General features: G+C 32.9%; 2 protein-coding genes across 2 annotated transcripts; one reads left to right on the top strand and one right to left on the bottom strand.

Annotated features, from left to right (window-relative positions):
- Positions 1-1,638: 1,638 nt before the first annotated feature.
- On the bottom strand, positions 1,639-4,203 carry LOC134258258 (uncharacterized). Its single transcript, XM_062740790.1, has 3 exons — positions 2,521-4,203; positions 2,045-2,242; positions 1,639-1,851 (listed from the first exon to the last, which is right to left on the bottom strand). Exons 1-3 carry the CDS (start codon positions 3,994-3,996, stop codon positions 1,639-1,641), a joined length of 1,887 nt encoding a protein of 628 aa, XP_062596774.1. The 5' UTR covers positions 3,997-4,203.
- A 1,201-nt stretch (positions 4,204-5,404) lies between these two features.
- On the top strand, positions 5,405-8,628 carry LOC134258257 (uncharacterized). The gene is made up of 4 exons (XM_062740788.1): positions 5,405-5,860; positions 6,737-6,927; positions 7,490-7,594; positions 8,371-8,628. Exons 1-4 carry the CDS (start codon positions 5,573-5,575, stop codon positions 8,456-8,458), a joined length of 672 nt encoding a protein of 223 aa, XP_062596772.1. The 5' UTR covers positions 5,405-5,572; the 3' UTR covers positions 8,459-8,628.
- Positions 8,629-13,537: the final 4,909 nt, after the last annotated feature.

Below are 13,537 nucleotides of genomic sequence, written 5' to 3'. Positions count from 1 at the left end.
CATTTTCTCACAATATTTTCATAATAATACACAGTCCATTTGACTCTTTATTATTCTATCATGACATTAAGGAATCTGTATTTCATTACTAAAAATTTAACTAGAACTGTCCAATAGGGACAAATACCCCCGCTGGATTTTTCAGAGTAGGTGCCAATTTAGAAATATTTTATGGATCTAGTAAGAGGTGTTCACTATTGTCTAATAAAGTGCCCTGCCACAGCATGATACGCCCATCAAATATTGTTCAATAATCATAAATTGGTTAGGGTGCAAGAAAATCAAGTAACCTTGATTAACAGATTGACACAGATTCCAATGATCTAATTTCCATTTCTTATCATGTTTAAAATATTGTACATATACATCTCTAAGAGACTTACAGTGTAGGGATTAATTAAAACAAATAATACATCATATAATTTTAAACTGACTGTGTTAGAGCTTAACAAATATCCATCTGCAGCTTTAATTTGTTTATTGCATATTTTATGAAATAATGGAAATGCTACAGTCTAATAAAAAAAAAAATCAAAAAATAATTATTCTTTAGACTATAAAATTCTAAGTGAGACATGACTGCAATTTGTTGCAAATATATAAAAGCTGAAATGTAATTTTTTTTTCAATGAACACATGTATAATTAATTTTAATTATATTATACAATACTAATTCAGTTTTAATCATACACTAAAACATCAATTTGTTTTAATCACATTACACCAATTGAAAGCTCTTTATCTGAACTACAGCCATCAAGAACTCTTAATTAACACAAGCAACTATAAGGCCATTTCTTTTTGCCCAACTCCCAAGACATAAATTAAGATAATACTGCATGATGCTCTTGCCAGTTAACTCCCGACAATGAACTCATTAATTTCTCTCTAATTTGACATGCACATTTCTGCTATCAAAAATTCTCCTTGACCAGTGCTTGATAATTATGCCCATGGGACAAACTGAATTCCTCTCAAATCATTAACATTTGTTATAGAATTTGCTGTAAAGTATATGATAAAAAAATAAGTGTTTACTTAATTTTAATTAGCATTTTTTAATAAGGATACAACTATATTTTTACATTTTTTAGGATTATGAAATTTAAAATTTTAAAGACTTAGTTTTTTTAAAAAAATCACTTAAATTAAAGGTCACAGTGACCTTGAAATAGGTCGTGACACATCGTCTACCCAAGATGCATAAATTGTCCAAGTTTGATGATTGTAAGTCTAATAGTTTTCTAGTTATGAGCCAAACAAAATCATAAAATAAAAAAGAAAAAACGCCTGTAAAATGCAGAAAAATCATCCAATCATGATGAAAATCCCAGGTGCACACCTTCATATGGTGAATAATAAGTGTATAAATTTTCAGACAAATCCATCCAACAGTTTCTGAGAAACGGTCCGGACAAAATCTTGTCTACAGACAGACGGACAGACGGACGGACGGACAGACAGACGGACATGGTGATTCCAATATACCCCCCTAAACTTCGTTTGCGGGGGTATAAAAATATTTCTGAAAAAGAGCTAAAAAAAAAATGAGAAAATTCTGCCATCACTGAACTTACTATGTATATGCAAACATCCTGTGAATTGATCAACAAAGAAACACTATTACCCTGATTACATTTAACAGTAATTTTCTTTGGAAAAATAGTAATTATACTTAATTAAACTTACTACATATGTTTCCATCACAGTTGACTCCTCGACACCTTTTCTCAAGCATTGACGGCTAATCCATCCATTAGCCCTTTCGTAGGGAAACAGCCAACGACCATAAACTGGGCCAAATTCTTCTAGACCATCCACGATGTGATGTATAAGATGTGTAGTCAAATTCTGAAATAATAAGAAAATTTTCATCAAGCTGATACATAAATAATTTCCATATAAGTTGACTCTCCATAATTTTTTTTTAAGTACCTGCACTATTTAAGACTGTCTATAAGATTTCCACCAAAAAAAATTATTTGATGGATTACAGTGAACAAAAAATAATATCCAAGTTTAAAATTCAATTTGCAAATGTTACCTGGAGTGACAGTGGGAAATCCCTCTCCACTAGACACAGAGCATGATGAACATCAATCTGCAACTGTTCAATGGCTGCTTGATAAATGGATGAGGAGATAACTCTCTTCAGGGTATCAAATACAAAGAAAAGAGTTTCTTCTTGCTTTGGAGGTAAAAATCCCCTGATACACCACTGAAGCCCACCAGTAGTCACAAACTGAAAAAAGACACCATTGTTTTAATCAAAGGATCTGTAAATGAACATACAGAATATTAATCTGCATTTTGAATTTCTATAAAAAAAAATTCCATAAAACAATGATTAATATATATAAACTAATATTGAATGTTCATTACATTATTTACATAAAAAAAGGATAAAAACTGAAAATGACGTCCTTGATACTTTAACGACCATGCATATATTTTATAATATTTAAAAAACATCGGCTTAGATAATAAGTAACTTCACAATTACAAGCTGTAAATTATTACCTGTAACTTGGAACTCATAGTTCTCAATGTCCAGGGCTTGGAGAAATGTGGCCCAGGTGTAATCCCATTAGCTTGGCTGTATACTATTTCACAGGCCCTCTTGTCAGCTTCCTTAATCTGCTTCTTTGTAAGTTCCCATGGAATTGTTCGTGAACTGTCTTGGCGTGAAGTTTGAGTCTTGTCGGTCTTCTTTTTCTTTGGCCTACTTTCCAGCTGCTCGTCGTCCGCTACGATGTCTGTAAATCGTGCATATGAATGTTCACAATGTAAGACTTTCTCTGAACTCAGTTTTCCAGTCAACATTTCTAAAACATGATTCACAAAGTCTGCAAAGGTGTGCATCCCGTCTGCTTGCATCTGCTGCATCCTATTGTGGTACGGAAGTTTCTGAAGGGAGTATTCTCCTTTTAGACCGGTTTCTTTCTGGTGTTTAGCTTTCTGGGATTTATTTCTTTTCAGCTCAAATTCTTTGCGCAGCTCAGCTTCCTCTTCACATGTATAAGATGTTGGTTTCTGCTCCCTTTCACAACCACGTTTACCAAAGCCATCCTCAGACCTCATTCGATGATTCGAATCTAGAAACCTACGGTTTGAGAGATGGATAGTCTTGTGCAGATGTTTACAATACTCTCCTACATCTCGGCAGTACGGACAAGATCTCAGTGCACCATGTCCAGGCAGATGAAACACTTTGGAATATGCTGGAATATCACACAGGTACTGAAGTAATGCCACTTTCACATTCATCGGTGCCATTTCATACGCATTGTACAGTGTGAATTCCGAAAGTGATAGAAGTTCATCAATTAGAAGTTCTAGATATGGCTCCAGGGACTTTGGCTCACTGCCGTTAATTCCACTGGGAATTACTCCTACCAACAGCATAGGTCCTAAAAGTTGGCGAATTTCAAATGGTAGGTTGATCCACGTCAGAATGAGAGGCCACATGGATTTCTGACTGGTCATGTGTTTATTAGGATTCACTCCATCTGTGAATAGGGACAATGGAACTGTATGGCATTCCTGCTGTCCTTGGAAGACCCCTCCAGTTTCGAACCAGGACTTGTACACTTTGCCATCGGTAAAGTCTCTTAGATTTCCATTTGCAGAGACTCCTCTATTTGAATAAAGCAATTTACACAAGTTAGAAGTCCCAAACCAGCGACTCAGTCTTGGTCCTAAAGGCATGTAAGTGTATTTTTTCTGCACAACTCCTCTCTTTTTCCTTGGTTCACCACAGATAGGGCAATTCTGCAAACTGGAATATTCTTTGTCTTTTAAGTCTCTGTAAAGTATGCAGTCATTGACGCAGGCATCATACTTCTCAAGAGGCATCAGGAGTGGCGATATGAAATCTTTGGCTTCTCGGAATGACTGTGGCAGGCAATTAGGTTGTGGAAGTGATGACTTTTCACAGGCCAAGGAATCCGACACTGCTGATTTTGACATGCCATGGTTCATACTAAATATGTACATGTGTTTTGTCACTGCATCTAAAACGCTAGTTGTTGATCCTTCAAATAATGGCTGCTGGAATCTGCAATCTGTGAAAATAGCCTCATCATATGGGAATTTTGGTACTATCGGGGCACTAATACTTTTCACATACTGTCTTTCATGGTGGTAGAAAGTTGATCTGGGAATCCATTTTCCCTCACACTTCTGACACAGGCAAAATTTCTGCTGTTCTGTAAAAAAAAAAATCAATTATTTCTGCTGTTCAATTGATATGCACAACTTACAAAAAAATCAAAAACAAACATTAAAATTAACACATTTCACTAATTGAAAGAAATAAAATTGAAAAAGAAATTGCAAGTTTTAATTAATTTCAATGTTTGAGGATTGATCTGCATGTTTTATTTACATATAATTAAATTTTGAGAAAAAAAAATCCAAAATTACCATCTGATTTCTGCATTACTTCACTGGGGATAAAACAAATGAAGTATAAAATACAGATATAGAAACAGATCATGTCTGCTCAAAACAAAAGTTAACCCATCTTCTCTCTATCACTGATTCAGTAGTTATGAGAGATGACTGTTAATCACTCTGTGAATTGGACTTACACAAAAAGCTTGTGATGTGAAACTTCCAACTAACACAGTTGCTCTGTGTGAAACTTCCAACTAACACAGTAGCTCTGTGTATACACATCAAAGGGCAGCTGATCAAAGGGACTGTTTCAGCCACCCTCTGTTGTGAAACTCACAGTCAGTGTCTAGATTTGTTATTTTACATTGATGATTAAAAAACATAGTAAAATGACAGCTAAAACATGGGAGCTTCATCATGTGAATTAATTTAAAAAAAAAAAAAAAGAAAGTCTCCTGAATATTTTTTCTCATTTGACATTTTTGAAACAGGAATTAATTCAATAAATGCTGCTCCAATTTTTTTTTCTTTATTATGTGATTTTTCTTTATTATTTGATAATTTAATCATTTGTATCATATATATATTAAAAACAGCATTAAAATGTGAAGGTATCTTGAATGTTTTCTTAGATTATACATGTACAGATGTATGTTGAAAAATTCTACACTACCAATAATTACTGGTATTCAAAATTAAAATTATTTAAAATATATATGCTTAGTTTATACGTGGTTTTTAATAATTATATGTAATACTGAACAACAAAATACCAGGGTCAATTCATTAAATAAGATTCAATTTTTAATTAATGAAAAAAATCTCTTAATTTAAATGTTGGTTTCTTTGATTTGTACTTAAAAATGTGTTGGAAAAGAAATGAAAGCAAGCTTGTTCAAAATTACTAAACAACATATTAATTATGATTACAATGATCATGATGATAAGCATTTTATTATTTTAATTATCCTGTATCAAAGATTATCAGAATGATCTGTTGATTGCTAAAAAAACAAAAGGGGAACCTGGTTATCACAACAACCTCTGACATTGAGATGATAATTTGTTCTATGAAAACACAGTGAAGTACTGCAAGTAGTTAATTGTGAAGTCCTATATTTCACTTTTAATCCAAACCAAATTGTAAAAAGGAGCCTTCACGTGTGACGCCAAGATGAGTTCTTCAAGTTTCAACACCCTTACTTTTAGTGACTCTGACTATACTTATCAGTATCTTGGACCTAGTATACAAGGTGTCTCTGTGCATCAAGGCAACCAACCTGTGCAAAAATGTACATTTCAGTGTGTGTGTTGTGCTCGTTTAAGTATGGGAACCGTGTGTTCCTGTAACCAACCTAAATCCAATGCATCTACCCAAACCAACAACTTTGAGTTTCCACAGGAGACATTAGATGCAGACAACATGTGGAAGAAGGGGACATTTGAGCATGGTGTGGTACAGGTAATTATAAACCAGTTATACTTCATAGTGATAAACAAAATGACAGAAATGGTGTAAACATGTTCAAGTATAGTTTAGGTCTTAAGGAATCACTGTATACTGAGAAGAATAAGATTACATTTTCGAGGCATGTGCACTTAGATGATAATTAAGCGCTCCTTTAATTCTGAAGAGTTCTGTTAATGGAAATCAAACATATAATCATGATTATGCTTATAAATTATCCCATGTTTCCAATTTTCATTATTGTCTCTGGCATACTCTACTAACTAGACAGTGGTTCCTTATATTTCCATTTCATGGAGAAATAGAATTGTAAATTTAGATTTTAAAAATGTAGACTATTAAAAGATCTAAATTATATGAGGCCTGCATGTCAATTAAAGTCCTCGCTCAGTCGAGTGACATCAGGCACAAAGACATGCAGCTGCACAATTAAGATTTACCTGCATATTAGGGCTCATTATCTTTGTTTGCATTGTGAAATATATGTATTCCAGTAGAATAATCAAGAACTCAACTCATTGACAAATAACTTTCAAAGAGTTATCACAGAGAAAATAAATAAATAGAAATATTGTTAGAAATGTAATTATATAAAGTCAACGTATTTTTCAACACTGTCTGTCTATCCACTGCCTCTTAAAATTAAGTTCTCAAATTTAAAAGTTAACTTTCAAAAATGAATAACTGGCATTCTTTTTCTATATGCAGACAGTTTTTATCTAGGTTTCCTGAGTTTAGTTGCTTTGTCCCTGCCATAAATTATCATTCTCATTATAAGAAATAAAGAAATATATATATTTTTTAAAATATGACCTGTTTAGCACTTTTAATTAAATGGGTCAATGTTTGTAATATTCATGATATTTGTAGAGACTCATCAATGCAACTTTGGAGAGACTTCTGCCAACCAGTGGAAAATACACCACCTCCTTCTCTTCTGTCCTGGATGAAGTCAAGGTCATCATATCCCAGAAATTCCCCAACTACACCGTTGATTGCCAGAAATTAAAGAGAAGAATTCAAAAGGCGATGCAGTGGCAGAGATATTATGCGAAAAAGAGGTAGCTTTTATCTTTAAATTAAAATAAAGGCTTTTAAACAAGTAACATTTTACCGGTCATTCTCTAAATAGAACTACGCAATATACCACTGATTAAATACTACATTTATAAGTTTGTTTTCAGAATTAAACAAATGTCAATGTAATATTAATTAATTATATTAATTACTCAGTGTGTTCATATATATTTTGAAATAAACTAATCCATTTCTAATATGGTGTTTCTCTCTGTTAATCAAATGGAGAAAATATATGCAAATAAAGTTTTCAATTACTTTATCTTGGTCTAACATAATATTTAGAATAGATAGACTTATTTAAAATTTTGTCAAAAAAGTGCGGATTACAATTTATTCTTTTTATGTCAAATTGTGGGTCAGTCTAACTACACGCAAGTACCCTGAAATTAGGGTGCAGTGTAGAGAGGGTCCTTAATTATATTAATTACTCAGTGTGTTCATATATACTCTTTCTCTCTGTAGCCCTTACATGTAAATATATGTTAAATGCATTCATTTTTTTGGTGTTTCTGTTTTTTCCTAAAACTGTTATTTTATTTATAGAGAAGAAGCCCAAAAGAATCATGAATCTGCTTGGAAACTCATGAAACGGAAGCGACAACATTCCAACAAGGAAAATGTGCTGCTTCTCCAAGATACAGAGGAAATGTATGTAAAAATTCTTCCACTATTTTCTTTACCAGTTTACTTAGCTGCAACTGACATGAACAACATTTGTCTTGAGATATGAACTTTCAATCATTAGATTATAAGTGTTTTTAAATTATGAACATAAAAGAATCAATTTTATGAAATCAAAAATATAAATGGCTTTTGCTTGCTTGTAAGAAAATCTGAATTGTCATTATATGTGCACTTAAAAAATAAATATGTACATGTACTTAACATGCTTAAAAATATAAATGAAAATTTGCACATCAAAAAATGAAAAACGCAAGTAAACAATGATCCGTAAGATAACATTCAATTCTATGAATAGCCATGGTGTCATCCAATACTCCTAAATATTGATGAATCTAAAAGCTTCAGATATAAATAATGAATAAAAATAACTCAAATTATTCTTTTAAAAACTTTGATTTAATTTTTTTTTAACATGTGTCTTTAAATAATCTGTGCGTATATGATTCGAGATCACGTGACTGAAAACAATCCCGTCTTTTGACTTCTCCGTAGGTCAAGGGTTTATGAGGAGAGTAGCGTATCAGAAACCCTTGGCTAGCGAAGATGGCTTAAAACTACTGGATCCTCTTAAAAAAAAAAAACATCAAAAAACAGACACTCAAACTTGAATACAAATTTTAAAATTTACACAGGAAATATCAAACTAAAACTAAATTTATTTTAAAAAGAAAACACATAGCTACTGATTGAATTTGTGAAAATGATGCCCTATTTTAATTTTGTTTTTCCCTTAATTTCAGTGGAGTAGACAACAGAGGTTTTGAGCCTGACAGCGACTCGGACAGTGACATTCCCCTGGCCAAGCTGACCAAGAAGAAGTCCTTGTAGTTATGTCAACACGTGCGTTCCCATGAACAATTGACTGTGAATCCGTAGTGCATAAACTATTATTAACTCTATAAACATTTGATTCTCGGTATGATGTTTGTGTGTTTTGCAGCATTCTTTCATATGTATTTTATCAATATTAATGTAATAAAATAGTAGCTATTTTTAAAAATGAAAACAATAAATCAATCTTACCAAATTCAGGTGTTGTGTGTTGACTGACTCAGTGACTGAAAAGAGACAATTTCCACCGTTGGATGTTCTTCCATCTAAATTTGTATATCCGGTATATTCTTCCCCGCAAATCTCCTTTAGCGTGTGTGCAGTTAAGTTAAGTATATATGGGTTGTAATTGTTAAATTTGAGCTCAGAGTTCAATATATCCTAGCCATGCCATGTGCACAAACTAACGTGGGAAAGGGAAATAACTTTAAAGTATTTCCGATATCTAAAAACACGAAAGGAGTTGTTAAAGGTGAAGTCTAAATACCTAAAAAGGTGTAAACACGCGGAGATTATTCTGAAAGAATATCTATAAATATATTTATTTTGAAATATGACCCCATAGTCTAATGTATTTTAATCGAATTCAGTACTCATTTCAAGAGTGAGAGAGATATAGAGAGAAGAGACTGTACCATTTGAATGTATGTGAATAGCTGTCCCCCAAGTTGGCCCCAACCATCCCGAGTGTTAGTTATTTTTGAAGTCATTTATAATTATTATTCATAATCATCTGTCCACACATATGATTGTTTCCTTGAACGAAAAAAATATATCAATTTATAAACAAACTAGGCAAACTAGGTCTGAGTCGTAAGGGTCCCAGAAGTAAGGTATTTGTGTATTATAAATTAAAAAAAAAACATTTTGTGGGCAAAAATTGTTATAATTATATTGATGTCTAAAAAAAAGATAAAAAATAAAATAGCTTTCTTGAAGTTATGGTATTTGCGAGATGAAACGACAGGAATAATTTTTTTTTTTAATTGGGTTTGCCCTCCAATCCTCACTGACTTTAGATCACTGCATTATTTGGGATGCGTGCTTGAATGAATAAAAGGGGGAAAAAAAATAAATGCAATCCATATTTTTAAAAACACGTGAGAAACTTGATTTTCAAGTTGCATAAAAATAGATCAAATGCAAATGCAGACCATGAGTGGCTGACATTGAAAAAAAAAACCCAGAATTTTTTTTATATAAATCGAAAAAAGAAAAAAGAAATGCATTATCTATCAATCCAATGAAGAAGAGTATGGAAAAGAAATTAGATAACATTTGATATGGTAACACTGCATGCACAGTTTCGTGCTTGTGTTTCAAGGGTAGGGGTTTAGAAGCATACACACACACACACACACTCTCTCTCTCTCTCTCTCTCTCTCTCTCTCTCTCTCTCTCTCTCTCTCTCTCTCTCTCTAAACAATTTAACAATTTATTAAATTATAATATAATAAGCCACCAAACAGATAAATGTCAAAATAAAAATAATAATAAAAAATAATAAAAATAAAATAAATAGATAAATAAATAAAAATGAACAGACAGATAATTGGATTAATATATTAATAATTATTTTTTATTATCAATGTATTACTAAATAAAACAAAATAAATAAATAGACTTATTAGTTTAATATAAATAAATTATATATAAACAAATAGAAAACAATTATTAGAGAAAAAGTGGTTTTGCAAAGAAAAGAGAGAAAAAAATGAATGTATATACATGCTAGCAATCTTTTGACAATCTGCAGTTAATAAAAGGCATCATTTTACAAAAGTTGGAGGACGTCATTTCAACAAAACTACGACAATGCTAAACTTTCAAGTAAAATAATCTACTGATTAAATATAGAGGTATAAATGTTCTTCAAAATGCAAGTTTGACATTGTTTATAGAAAAAATAACCTCAGTGCCTCTCAGTATGTCCTCAGTAGCCTCAGAAAAAACCTCAGTATCACTCAGTATCAGCTCAGTTCCCTCAGAAGCACCTCAGTGCCCCTCAGTACTTCCACAGTATCAACAGTCCAAACCTCAGTGCTCCTCAGTAGCACAACAGAATGCACAGTCAAAACCTCAGTGCATCTCAGGACTACCTCAGAATCTCAGTAGTAGCCTCAGTACCACTCAGGGTTTTCTCAGTACAACTCAGTACTTCCTCAGGGTTTTGTTGGATTCTCAGGGTCTTTTTAATACAGTAGTGTTGTGTCATATATATATATATATATATATATATATATATATATATATATATATATATATATATATATATATATATATATATATAAATTTCAAAAATATATAAATAAAAATAAATATATATATCTCAGACATATTACGCTGCCCTACACTACACGGTCATTGAAAAATTACAGTTATTTGGACATATTTTTATACCTGTCTGCCTCCATATAATAAAAACACCAGAAACACCCTTTTAAGTAAACATTTATTAAATATATAATAAATGACAGTAAGAAAACACAATCAAAATTCAAATATAAGTAAGATATATAAAGTAAAGTATGAATAACAAATTGCCAAATCACAAAATTTGCACCTGGACAATAGGTGTGTCATCCGACATATTATGACTAGTAAAAAATTATGGCATATTTGGCATATAAAATGTAAACAAAAACTTTGAGGAAAAAATGAAAAGGGAGGTTAAAATATACTGCCATAAGGTACAAAGGAGGTGGGGAGGGTGGTGGTAGACTCAAAGTTGCCTCTGTTTACAAAATATAAATTTAGACTGCGCATGCGCATTTGGTAGTTATGTAAATCGGGTTGCTATAAATATCACCCGGAGTCCCCGCTATGCGCATAATGAAAGTAAACAGAAGGCAACATATATAAATGATTTATTTACATAAATCATTTTTATACCTGTCTGCCTCCATATAATAAAAATACCAGAAACACCCTTTTAAGATTAGAATAGGTCATTTATTACAATATATAATAAATGACAGTAAGAAAACACAATCAAAATTCAAATATAAGTAAGGGTTATATACATATAAAAAATACAAGTAAAGTATGAATAACAAATTGCCAAATCACAAAATTTGCACCTGAGACAATAGGTGTGTCATCCGACATATTATGACTAGTAAAAAATTATGGCATATTTGGCATATAAAATGTAAACAAAAACTTTGTACAACTTGGAAAAAATCTGAAAAGGGGGCGTTAAAAGCCAATGTTAACAAGCCAGGCAATATTTGTAGAAATGCATACACAGATGTACAGATATTGACTTGCTTGTTAACGCCCCCATCATCACAACCAACAACAAAAGAAACAGTCCATTACAAAATAGTGAAATAGTAATATGTAAATTGTTTACTAACAAGATTATGCTTACAAGCACAGCATAAGCTATTAGCCCCTGACTAATAGCAGTGTTTTTAAACCATGTTTTGCTAGCTATCAGCCCCTGACTGAAGCAAGTGTCTTTGAATTACATTTCAATGGCTATTAGCCCCTGACTAATAGCAAGAGTCCAGAGATGGAGTAAAATTAGTTTGCTGCTATCAGCCCCTGACTGATGGCAAGTTTCCCTAACATATTGGCTGTCAGCCCCTGACTGATAGCCTTCGAAGTCCATGATTGAGTCAGGTAACTTATTCAGAGTTCTAAGGTAGGAATACGGATATACTTTTTAAAAGCGTTTGATTTCCATCTGCCCATATGTTGAATTTGAAGTTCGGAAAAACCTCGAGCAGCTGCAGTGGTAGCGGCTCCAATGCGAAAACTGTGAGTTTGGTAGTGGTGGAGGTTAAGGTTGCAGAATGATAGAGCTGAGCGAAGTTGTTGTGTGAAAAATTGTCTCGATACTGGAGCACCATCCATGAAGGAAAATAGGGGCTGGGATGGTGTGTCATGTTTCCTAATATTGAGATACTGTGTAAGAGATTGGTGTGGGCAAAGGTTAGAATTCGTTTTGTTTGCATGAAGTCGTATTACTGAGGTAGCAGATCTTGAATGTTTGAAGTGGGGAATGCTTATTTCTATGTACTGGCCATGTTGTGTGTCTGATTTTAGTGCCACATTTTGAAATAAAATGTAGTGTTGTGTTGCACCAGAGGTTTTAGTTATTTCCCCTATACGTAAAAATGCACAGAACGCTACCAGGAACATAGCTCTTAACAGTAATTTGATGAAAAATGATGATGTCGTATGTTCCAAAGCCTGGAGAAGAGATTTTAAAATATTAGGTGTTATTGGGAGCTTAGAATCTAATGATGGTTTAATCTTTTGAAAACCTTGTAGCATTTTTTTAACAATAAAATTTTCTGTGATATCTGTAAATTCCCCTAGCTGAAATGTGAAACTTAGCGCAGACACTAAGGTACGTACTGATGAAGCCGCTGATCCCTTAAGGTAACAGTGAGCTACAAAGGCTGTAAGATGTTGTAGGGATGGGGGGAGAGGGTGTTCAGTAGGGAAGGACTGTTCTACAAAGTGTTTATATGACTGAAAAATGGACTTGTAAGCTGAGGTTGTGGATTTGCTGAGTGAACTGCGAAGTAATAGATCGCCTGCTTGACTTAAATCCTGATTAAGGAAAGAGGGACTGGTGTCTGTTCTTTGTCCATATGGGGAAACTTGGTTCTGAATTCTGAGACCTGTAACCGAGAAAGCATATCAGCAGCTATATTAGCGACCCCTTGAATGTGTTTAGCAGAGAAATGTATATTATATGTGAGGGACAGAATCATCAAACGTCGCATTAGTTGCATCAGATTAGGATCTTTTGATGAATTTTTGTTAATGATTTGAACAACTGCTAAATTATCCGAATGGAGGACCACAGTAGAATTTTTATTCTCAAGTTATCTTCGAAACACCTTCTCATAGACTCAAAGTTGCCTCTGTTTTCAAAATATAAATTTAGACTGCGCATGCGCATTTGGTAGTTATGTAAATCGGGTTGCTATAAATATCACCCGGAGTCCCCGCTATGCGCATAATGAAAGTAAACAGAAGGCAACATATATAAATGATTTATTTACATAAATCATTTTTAGAGGATCGTTACCAATACATGTTGTGATGAAATTAATT

Source organism: Saccostrea cucullata, unplaced genomic scaffold (assembly GCF_032062105.1).
Source record: "Saccostrea cucullata isolate Sc308-1 unplaced genomic scaffold, CSIRO_AGI_Scuc_v1 ctg15283, whole genome shotgun sequence".
Taxonomy (NCBI): domain Eukaryota; kingdom Metazoa; phylum Mollusca; class Bivalvia; order Ostreida; family Ostreidae; genus Saccostrea; species Saccostrea cuccullata.
The sequence above is the reverse complement of the archived record's forward strand: the minus strand, read 5'-3'. Positions and strand labels throughout refer to the sequence as shown.

What these genes read in the sequence shown, in the direction of transcription:
- LOC134258258 (XM_062740790.1), bottom strand. Translation starts at nt 3,996, where the DNA reads ATGTACATATTTAGTATGAACCATGGCATGTCAAAATCAGCAGTGTCG. An exon ending in CTATGAGTTCCAAGTTACAG is followed by an intron (nt 2,243 to 2,520) that starts GTAATAATTTAC and finishes GTCTTTTTTCAG; the next exon opens with TTTGTGACTACTGGTGGGCT. An exon ending in ATTTCCCACTGTCACTCCAG is followed by an intron (nt 1,852 to 2,044) that starts GTAACATTTGCA and finishes TTATTATTTCAG; the next exon opens with AATTTGACTACACATCTTAT.
- LOC134258257 (XM_062740788.1), top strand. Translation starts at nt 5,573, where the DNA reads ATGAGTTCTTCAAGTTTCAACACCCTTACTTTTAGTGACTCTGACTAT. An exon ending in TTGAGCATGGTGTGGTACAG is followed by an intron (nt 5,861 to 6,736) that starts GTAATTATAAAC and finishes TGATATTTGTAG; the next exon opens with AGACTCATCAATGCAACTTT. An exon ending in AGATATTATGCGAAAAAGAG is followed by an intron (nt 6,928 to 7,489) that starts GTAGCTTTTATC and finishes TTTTATTTATAG; the next exon opens with AGAAGAAGCCCAAAAGAATC.